Source organism: Haliotis rufescens, unplaced genomic scaffold, assembly GCF_023055435.1.
Source record: "Haliotis rufescens isolate VD_foot unplaced genomic scaffold, xgHalRufe1.0.p SCAF_4, whole genome shotgun sequence".
Classification (NCBI taxonomy): domain Eukaryota; kingdom Metazoa; phylum Mollusca; class Gastropoda; order Lepetellida; family Haliotidae; genus Haliotis; species Haliotis rufescens.
Genome location: NW_025964112.1, coordinates 12,772,737 through 12,788,096, shown reverse-complemented (window position 1 = coordinate 12,788,096; position 15,360 = coordinate 12,772,737). Strand labels below are relative to the sequence as shown.

At 41.4% G+C, this 15,360-nt stretch overlaps 1 protein-coding gene across 1 annotated transcript; it reads left to right on the top strand.

Moving 5' to 3' along the window:
- Window positions 1-799: 799 nt before the first annotated feature.
- On the top strand, window positions 800-14,722 carry LOC124111367. Its single transcript, XM_046471037.2, has 5 exons — window positions 800-1,021; window positions 4,366-5,157; window positions 9,093-9,813; window positions 11,330-11,985; window positions 14,584-14,722. The coding sequence occupies exons 2-5, from the start codon at window positions 4,395-4,397 to the stop codon at window positions 14,586-14,588; spliced, it is 2,145 nt and encodes a 714-aa protein (XP_046326993.2). The 5' UTR covers window positions 800-1,021; window positions 4,366-4,394; the 3' UTR covers window positions 14,589-14,722.
- Window positions 14,723-15,360: the final 638 nt, after the last annotated feature.

Genomic DNA, 15,360 nt, shown 5'->3' with positions numbered 1-15,360 from the left:
GTGGATTGTCTTTTGAACTTGAGACGAGTTTGGGGCTGGGATAACGGTAGGTAGATGGAAATTGCATCTGTGGTAGGTAGTGTCATAATTAGGCTTAATTAGGGGGTGGGGTTTGAGTATATACTGCAAAGAGGGGTGCGGTCGTTAGTGTCAGTTTACATCATAGTTAGATAGATTTAGATAAAATCTGACGCACGTAACTAATGGCGGCGGTCAAGCATGGAACCAAATCTCTTGTCGGAAAATGATCCTAGATCTCGTTGCTCCCCCGTTATTATTATCGTATAACAATTACATGGACTGTGGGTGTAAGTAAGACAATGAGACAATGTGATAATGGGTGACACCGTCGGTTGATTCGTTAGACTGTGTAACCACCCAAACATTATACTTATGCTTAGTCTCTGAAAACATATAATTTTGATAGAAACAAGTAACTCCTCGAAAGAAGTCCTATCTGAACCCGGCGAAAAATCAAAAAGAGATGGGCGAAATAGAAAATAATAGGGTTCAGGGACTTTCAGACAGACTTCAGAAACATGCAGTTACTAAAATATTGCCTGAAGAGAAGATCACACAAACATTGAAATTCACAGATGCAGAATTTCCCAAGCGCCTCTGATCTCCGTCAGAGAGCTTTCAGCACAGTTTTCATAACACAAAGCCCATGAACACACAGGTTCTGACAACCCGAGACCCATCTCGACCCCCGGGCGCCTTGTTCTCCCACAGATACAGAGAGTTCACCAGACCCTGCCCCCTGCGATATGAATGTGTAATAGATACCCCATCCCTGCATGTCGGCCGCATGTGTTGGAAGCGTGGCACGATTATCTTCCACCAGCTGGCATTGGGGGAGGGAGAGAGCGTTAGCGAGAGGAAGGGGGATATTTGATCTAGCGTAGTGTCAGTAAGTGAGTGCGCATGGTCTCGGTAGTACCTTTATAACCTCGCTAGATCCCCGAGACGTAACATGGTAGCGAACTGGTAGAGACCGCACATACCACGCGTCAACTTAATGGTAAGTACCGTTTCTATCATGTAGGCTTACAAAGTGTACCAGGTTTTGAAACAAAAACGACGGTATATGGTTCTAATCATTGTAGGTTCTGTATATTACATTTATTTAATTTGCTTCTTCTGGCGTGGTTCGCATGTTGAATGCGTCAGAGAACGTTGTGGTAGAGTTCTAGCATCCACTGAAGCATCTCTCGCAGAGATGTAATTACCATGGTGACGTTGCCCTGGAACTGATTGGCATGTGCAGCCGTTTATTTAGCTTTGTCAACAGACAGCGCTAAGATAGGGGTTCGTATTTTTTGCAATTCCGAGGGAAAGGAGGACTTTGGCAGCCGTCCATGGCGTACTGAAGTAAATTGGAAGACCTGTCCTCCCTTGTAACGATTTCAGGGGACTGTTATCAGACGAAGAGCGAATGCTTACGTCACTGTTCCTTTCGTTCTGGGTCACTTTTTCTTTGTTATTGCCCCCCTTCTACCGGAGATCCGTTTAATTGGTTCAGCAGGGTAGACCCCTAGACTAACATTTAGTCTCTGAAATCTTATATTACACAATATCCTTCTTGACTCTAAAAATAAAAACAAATCCCTATGCTTATTTCAGAATAGAATGTGGAATAGAGCTAGCTTGAGCTGGCTAGAATTGCTTTTGTATGCATTTCTAGATTATTATTTTTTCATAAAATAAATATATTCCACGGTCATGGTGCAGGACTAGGTAGACCCCTAGTACAAACATGTATAATCTTTATTGTTTTTCACATTAGTCCGTATGTTCTGCTACACAATAGCAACATATGTGTTGATGTACCCGTGGGGGCTTCTCAGTCCACCTTTACTAGACGTAAGACTGGTCAGGCTCTGTAATTGGTGGATTGCCTATCATCGTACCCCGATGGCGTGTATCATGGTTCATAATACGCTTTCCAGAGGCAAGGGAGTTGACTGGCTATAAAAGTTCAGTTTCCACCCTTGCCGAACTAGGCTGGAATGTCGGTGCTACATTTAGGATAATCTACATACACTCTGTGTCTGCTGGGCAGGTAATGTGAAACTTTACTTCGGTTCACTTGATCAGATGGTATTTTGTATTATTTTCAGTTATAAGGTAATTGCGATGTATTTGTTTCGTCTGTGTAAAGTAATAAAAGAAAGATAAAAGACCAGAGTAAAGGCTTTACAGAGATACACAGAGATTGTGTTATGACAGTGATTGTGGCAGTTTAATCACGTTGCCGCGAATGGGGGGTAGTTAATGCCAGATGACTTTACATTTATGCGCAGTTATTCCCCTTTATCGGCTACAAGATGGCGCCAACACACTCACGTTACAAATCTATTTTCTTGCAATCTCACCTACATATCCCAGACGCGATAATCACAATCCCAGACAGTTCCGTGAATTTTGATTTCGCCTCACCACGTGTGCTCTCTAAGACCAAGTCTCGACCTATAAACTATATTTACAATGTGGTGCCGTGGACTGGCGCAGCAAGATTTACATACCCAGTATTTATCATATATTGAGGCCCCCTGACACCAACAGGTACGACACTAACTCAAGGCAGAACACAATACGATGCACCAACTCTCGGTTTGGGCCTTTATATCATTATTATACATGGTGGTGTCCATAGATATAGTTACATCAGGCAAATATCATCTGAAGTCTACTGAGAAAACAATATATGAAATGAAGGCATTCCTCATTGATGTCAAATTTCGGATTAAGATGTTTAGACGAGAAGTAGGCATCCGAATTGTGCTCCCCGTCTTGCTGACTCTTTTGTTATACATATGAATAGGAATATCTGATCGGATTGGAAAAGTCAAAATATAGGGATTTTTATAGCTTCAGGTATATCGACGATCTGATATGGTACAATACCCATTCCTTCCCAAAGATTTTCCAACCTGAATAGAAAGAGAAGTGAAACCGCTTTATCTCATTCACATTTATATCTATGCTTAAAGATTCATAGGGGCGGTCGGGTAGCCTAGTGGTTAAAGCGTTAGCTCGTCAAGCTGAAGACCCGGGTTCGATTCCCGACATGGGTGCAATGTGTGAAGCCCATTTCTGGTGTCCCCCGCCGTGATATTGCTGGAATATTGCTAAAAGCGGCGTAAAACCATACTCACTCACTCACTAAAGATTCACAGTGACAATACGCTCTCCTCAAGACTGTATGACAAGAAGATGACCTTAACTTTCCAAACAGCAATATTTCACTGAACGTCATACAGCTCCAGCTAAAAAGGTGTCTTCCTCAGCAAACCTTTCAAGAAGTTTTATGACAAACATGTACGTGGAGATTTCCAAATTTGACACATCAGTGACAAAAATGATGTCGGATGCAATTCCCTATTTTGACTTGTACCGTAATCTATGTTCCTGTGTTTTTTCATGCAAACAATTCACTTTTCTTTGTATGCATTTAGCGAACACCCCTGGTATCATCACTATAAGTCAGTGATTCATAAAAACAATCTTATGATAAAGTCGGAATCGAAAATGGACTGAAATGGATATTTCTTATCATTATGGATATGGCCTTGTCGCTTTTATTTACCTAATGATTAAGCCATGGAAAACGACATCTAGACCGATCTTGTTGTTATTACTCTTAAACCTTAGTGATCGAAAAATGCTTTCAGCAACGAGCAAGCAGCGAGCAAACACGTTGCTGTATTGAGTGAATCAATGAGTGAATATTGTTTTAGGCCACACCTTATGCCAGCTGTATGGCGATAGTCGGTCAGCGACTGAACTTAACCCAGAGGCATGAATGGTTGTAATTACTAGCTTGAGAATCGATGCAAAGAGGGAAGTTGACATATTCTTATCATGATCACAGACTGTACCCACACGATGCCCGTTTATTGGATGAATACAGTCAAACCTAAAAATACCAAACTATTAGACAATGGGAACTGGGCATTCTAGTGGTTAAAGCCGTAGGCCTGGATTCGATATCCCACATGGCTACAAAGTGTGATTCCAATCTATGGGCCCCCCGTCGTGATATTGCTGAAATGTTGCTAAAAGCGGTGTAAAACCATATCCTACAAGAACTAGTTTGCGATGTTTTTATGATATGAGATGAACTATAAGTGCAACGTCATTCAAATACAGTAAACCTCGGTTATAACGAACTCAAAGGGACTTCTAATTTTAGTTCGTTATAACCGTAGTTCGTTATAAGCATATATACAGCATAACTACAGCAAATAGTCGGGACCAAATAGTAAGTTCGTTATATCCGTCAGTTCGTTATAAGCGAGTTCGTTATAACCGTAGTTGACTGTAGTTATGTTTAACTTTTCATCACGTTTTATTTCTTTGTAGGGCCAAGGCTAAAAGGCAAATACCGTACAATGTCTTTGGCAGACTGTTTAAGGAGTGCGGAGGACGCCTTTGGTGCAAATGACTTTGAGGTGGCATTGTCTCATTACAATAAGATAGATAAAAGCAGTGACGTCGAGTGCAAGACTGAAGTTTACCTGAAGAAATCCCAGTGTTTGCTTGGTCTGGAAAGATACGAGGACGCAGTGACAGAGGCAGAGAAATGCACAGCCAGAGACCCTCTGTGCGTGGCGGGCTATGTTGTGCAGGGACAGGCCCTGACCATGAGGGGAATGTTTGAAGACGCATACAGGGCCTACAAGAATGGTTTGGACGTTAACGCTAACGACAAAGCCATCGCCGCCGGACTTCGACATCTTCAGCACGCCATTATCAATCAGTACGAGGCTGCGGATAAAGAGTCGGAGTCCAACTACGATGCCTTGAAAATGTGTTCCCAGGAGCGTTACCCGGGAGACGATGATGTGGAGAGTCTAGAGAAGGAAATAATGGAGACTTGGAAGTTGTTTGATGCGCCGCAAATAACTCCATTGATGCCAAATCCCGAACGGTCTCGCGTGCATCTCATCCAAGGACTGAGGGCGAAGGCCAAAGGTGCCTTGAGTGAAGCTCTGGAAGAGTTCACCGCAGCGCTGGAGCATGATGCTACCAACTTTGAGACCTGGAAGGGGAGGATTGAGGTTCTATACGAACAGAAGGGTTACAGAGAGGCCTTCAGAACCGTCAACTCGTTCCCTGAATCTGTGCGGTCAGCGGAAGTGTGGCTTCTTGGAGGTAAGAGTTGAGAAATAAATCATGTTATCTTTGTGGGTGAGTAAAGGTTTAATGCAGACTTCAACAGCCTTTGGGTTATATCACGGCGTGTCAGTTTGATGTGGGAGGAAAGACCGTCGGCGATATAATGAAGGTCTGAGACATTTTAAACACTTTGAGGAAACCCATGCCAGGATCACGGGCATGGCATGATAACCAAGAAACATAATAAGGGCTAATATGGAATTCAGGCCCACTGTCATGGGTAACTGGTACACCCAAGAGACGCAACTCTGCAATGATATAGTCGATTTCAAATAGGAGGACGTGTATTCTGAACATAAACTGCCGGGCAAAAGAAAGTATACACCCATGTTTGATGGTGGCTAAAAATGAAATGGTTATTCAATGATGATGTAATTGATACGGGTATCATAGTTGTCTTTTAGACCTTAAGTTTGCAGTGTTTCGACGACAGTTTTCATCCTAGTAACGTTTTGATAGCGTTTGTAATTGTATGGTCAAATCCAATTTTCAAGTGTATTTGTTCTTTTGTGAAGTATCCCTGTGGCATGTATACCCACGGTGAAACGGTCTGTAGGGATATCTTTTGTTCCTGATTTCCTGTATATTACACGCTTATTTTAGCAATTATTAATATTAAGCAAAAGCTATAATTATTTCAGTCACCGTACGCGTCGTTTGAGCAACGGGTGCACATGTTTTTGTCCGGTACAACGTCCGGTTTAAATATTAGCTCTTCGACTGATTGTCAGGATGTTAATGGAAGAGTTGTCGTTGCTTGCCTTCAAAATGCGGACACCCAATTTTGCCAACGGCCATTTTGCATACGTAGAATATAATTTGAAAAAAACAACACTTTGGGACAAGGACCTTTCGGTAACAATTGATTTTTCACGATAAAATTCCGAGTCTGGACCAGACAGTCCAGTGCCTGACATCATGAACATCGATCAACGTAATTGTGATACGATGACATGCATCAACTAAGTCAGCGAGCCTGCCCACCCCAACTCGTCAGTCGCCTGTTACGACAAGCATAGTCACCTAAACACGGGTTGCTGAATACCCATTGTAACCTGGATTTTCACGTAGTTACATGTTGACACGAGCCTGTATACAAAACATCAGCGAGCTGTTGTGCGATGGCTCCTTGATATTTTGTATACACTGTCGAGCGTCAATCTGTGTAGTTGTTTCATCCAAAGGCCCTCGAGCTTGACCCTGAGTGACTCGAAATCTTTCTGACGCGGAATCTTATTCAATATTTCATAATGTCTTACAGGTAAGGGGCCAGACCTTTTTTAATCAGATCACGATGTCAGTACCTCTTTGTGTCAACATTGTTCTACAGTTTAATACTACACTACACTACACTACACTACACTACACTACACTACACTACACTACACTATTCCTCCTGATTTCGTTTGATGTAGTTACACAATCTCATTAAAATGAGACCTTAGCTCACGCTACCGCTAAACACAAACCTGAGGACATCCCATTACAGGTCAGGTCAGAATGACCAATTAGAGCGTAGCTTACAGATCAGGAAAGTGGCAGTCAGGATGTGTTTTTTTAATAATTGCAACCTCGAAAATGTAAACACGGGGTATTCCGAACGACGGTTACAGGCTGTGCGACTGATTCCGTAAAGATCATCGTCAATATCTCGCTTCAATGAAATAAACATTTATAAGACAGAAGATACTTTACAAAGCAAGTGGAAAGCTCTGTCCTACAATCTCGGCCATCTATTGGACATTAGAGAATGTTCTATTGTTTCGTTTTCAAATTTTTAATCGAAATTGTCTGTCAAAATATTTAATGCGTGTGCTTGAATGGAAGTCGTGGGCTTGAAACTAGTGCAGATAAGCTCCAGAAAACTGCTTTGTGATTGGCTTATATCGTCTTCTTGTTAGTCATTTCATTGGTCGGTCAAAGTTCGCGAAATGTCGTTCGAGTATGGCATTTATTTCCTTGCAAACATCAAGGAAATTATGCCGGTTATTGGATAGGTTTTGGTTAACAAACGCAAAATGCTTCCCGAATTATTCCAGGCATATTTTGAATTCTAAATGCACCCCGCTCCCCCCCCCCCCCCCCCACACACACATTTTGACTTCCTCCTTGCCAAATTTCAAAAAGCTGTATTCGCGCTTGATTTGTTTGTTTGTTTGCTGTTTAACGCTGCACTCAGCATTATTCCAGCTATATGACGGCAGTCTGTAAATAATCGAGACTGGACAAGACAATCCAGTGATTAATATCATGAGCATCGATCCACGCAATTGGGATCGATGACATGCATCAACCAACTCAGCGAGCCTGCCCACCTGATCCCGTTAATCGCCTTTTACGACAAGCATAGTCACCTTTTACGGCAAGCATGGGTTGCTGAAGATCTATTCTACCCAGGAATCTTCACGGGTCTATTCGCGCTTGAAGTGAAATTGTGATATTCAGCTCACGTCGTGGCAGAGACGCTTTGCTTGTATTCCCCGATGGATAATTGCTTATCGTTTGATATAAACATGAAGCACCTGTCTTGGAACGGGAGAAGGTTAACGGTCAGGTTAATATTGACGCAGGCTGCATGGCCTGGCTGGCACAGAAGGGCGGGACTGCGCTGTAATGGCGCGCAATGTCAGGAACGCAGGGACCTGTAAAAAAGCTCAGATCAAGGGGTAAATGATTGCATGTACACTCAGTACTTGTGAGTTTATAAGAAAATTGTGTAAATGGTTAGTGCCAGTAAGTGTGAGGAAGTCTGAGAAGATTGTTCATAAAGATGTTTGGGCATCTGCTTCGTCTAGTGTAAGTTGTATGCGCTTGTAAGTGCTTGTATGTGTCAGAGTTAGAGTGAAAGACTGAAAGATTGAGTACGGATTTGGTTTGAGAAGTGGTAATTATAATACAGCTCTGATTCCGATCATGGAAGTTGGAGAAATTAACCAGGGCTCAAAGTTTTAATATTTTACCAAGTAGCCATATTGCCTCCAAGTATTTATTTCCAGGTAGCCAGTGGTAAAGAAGTCAAGGCAAAATTGTAGGTAGCCAAACGCATTTGAAATGATCTTTTTTCAAATTACTATATGTACAAGTCATAGCACTAGTCTTGGAATTGTATATTAGTGGAAACTGTACTTGAGTTTTGTTATTTTCCTTATCCAATAAATTATCAACTAAAATGAAATACTTATGTTATTCGGTTCATTGTCGACTTTAGGAGGAATTATTTGCGAGTACAATTAGTAGCAGACATGTTTATTTTTGTGTCTTCATATGTGTAGCAATAAAATGTAGTCGCCACAAGATATTTCTGTAGGTAGTCATTTGGCTACCACTGAATTTTAGACAGTAAACAAATTGAAATTTAGGTCGCATTGGCGACCGTTTTAGTCGCAACATTTGAGGCCTGTTAACCGGAGAAAACATCTGAAATACAATTTCGATAAAGTAAGAAAATGGTATCACTTAGTATCATTAATAACAGAAAAATATATGTTAATAATATGCTAAGAAATAGTTATCTCCGGATTTGTTGCTCGTTTCCACTTTAGTTCTAGAATTGTGTATTATTAGTCGGTGGTGGTGTCGCCCTGTGTCCGTTCACAAAGTGGTCATTCACTCACGCGTCCCTGAGAAGATCCGGGTTATTGTTGGTCCTCAGCAACCAATGCTTGTCGTAAGAGGCGACGAACTGGATGCTTTCACTCATTCAATCACATTCACTATATATTCATCTATGTGATGACGAGGCAGTGTCTCTATGTAAAATCAGGGAGTTATGTTCTCAATAACTGTTTATTCATACAAGTTGGTCGCTATATGGCTGACATGATGCCGATGCGACGTTAAATTTTAACTCACCCACTCATACAAATTGACTTCTGGTGACTCTAGTATGTTCATACTATGTTGATTAACAGGCAAGATTCTTTACGGGCTGGAGTTACCGTTGATGGCGGAGACGTGGTTGAGGCGGTCTACACAACTCAACACGGAAAAGGAAAACAAGGAGGCGGCCATCTTGTTCCAGACGATCCGCGTTGCCAGGTTGTATGGCCCCTTAGCTAGCAAAACCAACGCCGAGGTGGCCTTCAGCAAATATGGCCGCACTGTGAAGGCGAAGAAAGATATGAGAAATCACGATATTATTTTGACTGACAAACCAATGGTTCTGGCCCAGACTCTAGCAACCCAGGATGTCCCGGCATGTTGCCAGTGCGCCGTTTCCATGTTGAAACCGGAAGGGGTATTCAGTCCCACAGATCTTAAAAATGAGGAACTCAAAAAAGCCATCGCGCAATGCTGGCCGAAACGAAAAATTCACCCGTGTCAGGGTTGTTCCAGGGAGATATATTGTAGTATAGAATGTCGGGACGAAGCGTGGACCACCTATCACAGAGTAGTGTGTCCTTCAGTCAACAAGTCCATTCAGAAGCTGTATAAAATCTGTGACGATTACAAAACATTGAAGGATGGCGACGGCCAGTGCTGGAAGGGTTGGTGGAACGCATCATTCTCTCCCTTTGTTCTCGTCAAAATGTGGGCAACTATTGCCTGTCAAGCAAAGCGATTGGCTGAGAAGGCTGGAAGACCCATCCCAATAATGTCTGATTGGAGCATGGCCCAAGCTCCTCTACGGCGGTGATTTAAGAATTATATTTCCTCTCCACTTCTAACTCTATTTTCCTGGAGCATGGTACTAACAGGTATACTTCTTCCTTTTTTTGTTGCATTTACTATAAATTATTAGTATTGATTCTCGAAATTATCAGTGACTAGAAAAAAATATATAAGATGTACAACGCAATCAATAACATCATAAATTTAAAACCCTTTTGAACTTTATGCTGAATTTGATATAAAATCATAACGTAACTTCATGCGTTTTTATAAAGATATATGTTGAACTTTCTAAGCCCTATTACGCTTTTAAATAAACAAAAATTGTGACAAAAAAGTTTGTGTTTTCCTCTTTACCCTGCACACAACCTCACTCACCCGTCTCTCGCCCCCTCCCCATATCGTCCCTACGTTCACTGTTATACCACTTCCACAGTAACGCTATCCTCCTCCCTCAGTGATGTATGACTCTTCATAGAAATCAACATAGTGCACCAGTCTGTTTCAGCAACATGGCGCACCAGTCTGTTTCAGCAACATGGCGCACCAGTCTGTTTCAGCAACATGTCGCACCAGTCTGTTTCAGCAACACGGCGCACCAGTCTGTTTCAGCAACATGGCGCACCAATCTGTTTCAGCAACACGGCGCACCAGTCTGTTTCAGCAACATGGCGCACCAGTCTGTTTCAGCAACACGGCGCACCAGTCTGTTTCAGCAACACGGCGCACCAGTCTGTTTCAGCAATATAGTGCTCCAGTCTGTTTCAGCAACCTGGTGCTCCAGTCTGTTTTAGCAATATAGTGCCCCATAGATAATCTCACACATAGTGCATGTCAGGATATGATATATGTAGCTCCCAGCCAATGTTGCCTTTCCACGTTATAGAAGGAAGCCCCTGCACCTTTGGTACACCTGTGATCTTCCCTCACAGTTCTCATACTGCCACCAGTATAAATAACTAACCAGTAGATTGGCCTTATATATATATTAACATAGTTTTATTCAGTCCCACAGATCTTTTTTTTACACGCACATTAAAAAAATTTGGATAATGTTTTTTACTCGGATTTTCATTCTTGATATAATATACATTCTACAAAGCATATGTATTGATCGTAATATTATCTTTAAAAAAAAATATTACATGATCGTGAATCGCTTGGCTGAGAATTGGGATTATAAAAATAACGCCAAGGGCATTAATTTTCTATTTAGATGAACAGAAACATGGGAATTTACTTTTGAACACGAATGCAGGGTTATGTAATTATACCAAGGAATTCCGTCCGTCATTCCGAGGACATTTCTTTTTTAGGACCTATAACTTAAAAACTACTTCATGGATTCTTTTTCAATTGGGGCTACAGTTAGGAGAGGTGCAGTGCAAAGTTTGATTTCGCTAAATGGATTTTCTGAGAAAATATTGCTTTTTTCATGTTTTGAACTTGTTGGAAATATGTGGAAGTCGGGGGTATTAGTGAGCACTGCTCAATTTTTGTCTTGTTCATAGTACTTCATGTAAGACACACATTTCAGATTCATTGCGTATGGCTCTTCAAGTAACGCTGATGTCATCCCCAAGATGTTTCAACTTATGATCGAGATCTTTCAAGATCTTGGCGACGGACTGAAATACGACATCACAAAACGAGAGTTTGACGGGAGATACTTCCAAGCCACGTGCAACGTCCAAGCATTTTCTGACTCCAGAAACCCGCTACGAATTTTCATCGAGCGATTCAGAGACAAACCCAAATGGCACGCCATCGCCAAATTCATACCAGCTGAGCCCCCGGAAGGAGAGTTCGCTGGTATGTTTCCTCTTCACGCTTGCATGAACCACTCGTGCGCAAACAACGCGGAAGTGATGGACTACGTTGTCGACGGTAAACCTGGCGTAGGAGTACGGGTCCGCGGAGGGATGAAGAAGGGCGAAGACGTGTGTATCACCTATATAAATACAACCATGCCTCGACGACAGCGCCGAGCCTGGCTGTACCGCTCCTACAACTTCTGGTGCAGGTGTATCAGGTGTAACTTCGAGGGGGAGGGGCCCATGGCGTGTACACAGTGCGGGAAGTCTGCCGATGAAGGCAAGAAGTTTCCCCAGTGTTCCAAGTGCAAGAAGGCGTGGTACTGTTCAACGGCGTGTCAGAAGCAGGCATGGAAGAAAGGACACAAGAAAATATGTAGTATGGGTCATTCTGACACTAGCTCCTCTTCTGATCAGTATGTTTTGAAAATATAGTGCTTTGTGTGTTGTCAGTGTTGCAGCTATGGTTGTATTGTGATGATAGTTTAGCGTCTTGCGCTCTAATATATGCATTGCAATGCATGCAGAGATCATTAATGATAACGAATGTTTCCTTGACAATCATATTCTAAAACGACGGCATCATAGTGCTATTCCTGCTCATCTCTTTGAAACGCATGCTCCATCTTCGTTTCAATAGTATTACCTATTATAAGGGTAACGCTATTTCCAGGGCATTATCATTTGCAGAAGCCCGAGGTCTTCCGTTAACTGCCCGACGAAGTAGGGAAGTTGAAAAGACCGAGGGCTTCTGCAAATGATAATGCCCTGAAAAAGAGCGTTACCGTTATTATAGCTAAAATGGATGGAATTTGTTATCAAATAAAAAGAAACAGCAACGTCGGTTTTGAAACATTTACTGCAGTCAACACAAATGTCACTGACCCACTTTTACAAATATGGAAACGTCATAGAACAAACCAGATAACGTCACTATTGAACGAGACGTCACCTATCCCTACCCTATGACGTCATCTAACAACGGGCGTGATAATGGCCCATCGTCAAGCCCATTACAATGGCCCGCTGATTTCTGATATACATGCGGGCGTTTTAATGATAATTCTATCCATTTTAGCTATAATAGATTATATAACAGGTTTCTTAACAGTAGAAGCATTCGTGTGAACAGCCGTTCAATTCAGGCTGGAAAGTCGAATGTTTGCATGACACAGCAATAGTATGAAACTGCCTGCAGATATTGGTTTCAGTTATTATGTAACATGACACACATATGATTGCAGTGCTTAGACAGCTTGGGCGCTCAGCCCAGATTTGATACAGTGGCGATTTGGAACGTCAAGGACGACTGTTATATTCCATAACGGGGCATTGTGATAATAATGTGTACGCGATTCCAACTCTCCACGTTGCCAGCCTGTTTACCTATGATTTAAAGTGGGCTTCCTAACTTCAGAATTGTAGATAGCAAACATATTCTGTGTATATTCACGGTAGAAAGAAATTATGCATATGTGCCTATTTATCACAAGGAGTATAGTCCAACCTTACGTAGCAGCAGCAGCAGCAGCAGCAGCAGCAGTAGTAGTAGTAGTAGTAGTAGTAGTAGTAGTAGTAGTTTTTTAGTAGTAGTAGTAGTAGTAGTAGAAGAAGTTTTTAAATTTGTTTTAACCCATACTGGTGTTATGGTGCGCTGAACATTGACAAGAATGTTTTCTGCATCACAAGTCAGTTCAAAAAAGCATAAACGACTCACAATGTCTTATAACTGTATAAGGTTTGGCAATATTACATTCCCATTACTGATGTCAAGCAGCTTCAATAGGACAGAATGGTTCGAGCCAGTATGACGAGGTAAAGGTACCCAAGATACATTTTGACAAGTATATTGTTGTGTATACAGATGGTTGATAGACAATCTAGAAGAGGCTTATAGTCTTTATCATGAAACTGACTGTCCGTCACTCACTCATACATGACATTGACATGAACACATTGTTTCCATACGTATAGATAACATTGTCTTGTAAACTAACTCTCCCTTACATTGTGATGGAACTTCTGCATAGAATGCATCTTTAGAAATGTATATTACTTATATGTATGTGTTGGATTGTGATATTTTAAGCTGACTGACTTGTCTTTTGTTGTGAGCATTGTGTGCTTGTGTGATGGATATTTATGTTTGGCAGTTTTTATGTATTTATCAAATGCATGTAATGTATTATTTTTCATGAAGATAATGTGTACATGGATCGGAGGATGTAGCCCTGAGTATTAACCTGTGATAATGTAAAGCATATACCTGATGTTGTATGTGAGTGTTCACCTGGTCCATGCACTAGCCACCTGCTAGGCCTTCACTGGCAGGCTAGACTCCACATATACCCAAGTCCGTTCCGTAACTTGCTCACTGACCATATTCAGAAAATATAAGTCCCAACAACAAAGGAAATAATAATTTCGTTCACTTTATATTAGTTATTAGTCGTAGAAGTATTTTCTATTTAGGAAATATCAGTGCTTTCCCCAAAAAGTAATAACCATTGTGGTATTTTAGTAACAGCAGCAGCAGTAGTAGTAGTAGTAGTAGTAGTAGTAGTAGTAGTAGTAGTAGTAGAAGTCATAGTAGTAGTCGTAGTTGCATCAACATAAGTAGCCGTATTAGTAACTGTGTAGTAGAATTAGAAGTAGCTGTAGAAGTAGTAGTAGTTGCAGGAGTAGTAGTAGTAGTAGTACAAGTAGAAAGTGTGATAGAAGCTGCAGTAACAGTTATAGTAGCTGTTATATTAATGGTCAATAGTATCAACAACTGTAGTTTTACTGATTCATGTAAACAGAAGCTGTAGTAGTAGCAGTGGTGAGTATACGTAACAGTGGAAGTCATGATGGCGCGCCAAGCGGTGTCCAACTCATGGTGAAAGCGATTACCTGTAGAGGCGTGTTCCTCCCCGTGACATATCTCAGCGTAGTCGTAAACCACCTGTTTTAACTTCCCATGTTGTTTTCATTCCAGAGTGACGATCTACAACTCCCTGTGTGTTTCTGTAGTTTTATTTGACGTAATATATACATCGCCGTCGTTTGAAATTCCCTTTTATATCTTGCTTAAAAAAATAGAAAATCTTGAGTTCTTTTGGGGATTCAGGATTCGTATTTTTCGGTGAAAATGTATGTATTGCGTCCAATAACTTCCCAACCGGAAGTGACCGGAGAGAGCCATCCCTGGTGTGACCCGAGCACGTGTGACCCCCCAACAGATGACCTTCATCTTGACCTACAAGTGTGAAACAAACCACCTATGCCACAGTTTTTTCCTCCCCGTTGCCATAGAGATTGGTTTTTTCACCCTGCATGTATCGTCCACCATGACTAGAGAAGTTTGTGAGCTTGATGAAATAATGACGATTTGACACTTATTGGAATCTGAATCCAAAGCCAATTGATATCGATTGTCCCTTCTTCCAGTCCATGTTCTTCGTGGTTCATTTCCCTTGCTCAAATAGATCCTATTTACTAACATTCCTTACTGAATCTTTCATCAGTTGCCCACCTCCCCTGACTGATATGTACCTAGACGGTAGCAATAAAAAAACATTCTACCTTCACCTTCGCCATTAGAGTTTTAAGTAAAGTTCATTTAAAAAAAAATTCTTTTTCAAACGGTGTTGAAAATACCACCTTAACAAATTACTACTCCTCAAATGCTAATTTATCATAGGTATTTTCGCAGAAGCGTGTCTCTCGACTTTTGTTTTAGTTTGAAATCAGGGAATATTTATTAAATATTATA

What these genes read in the sequence shown, in the direction of transcription:
- LOC124111367 (XM_046471037.2), top strand. Translation starts at nt 4,395, where the DNA reads ATGTCTTTGGCAGACTGTTTAAGGAGTGCGGAGGACGCCTTTGGTGCA. An exon ending in GGAAGTGTGGCTTCTTGGAG is followed by an intron (nt 5,158 to 9,092) that starts GTAAGAGTTGAG and finishes GTTGATTAACAG; the next exon opens with GCAAGATTCTTTACGGGCTG. An exon ending in GCCCAAGCTCCTCTACGGCG is followed by an intron (nt 9,814 to 11,329) that starts GTGATTTAAGAA and finishes CACACATTTCAG; the next exon opens with ATTCATTGCGTATGGCTCTT.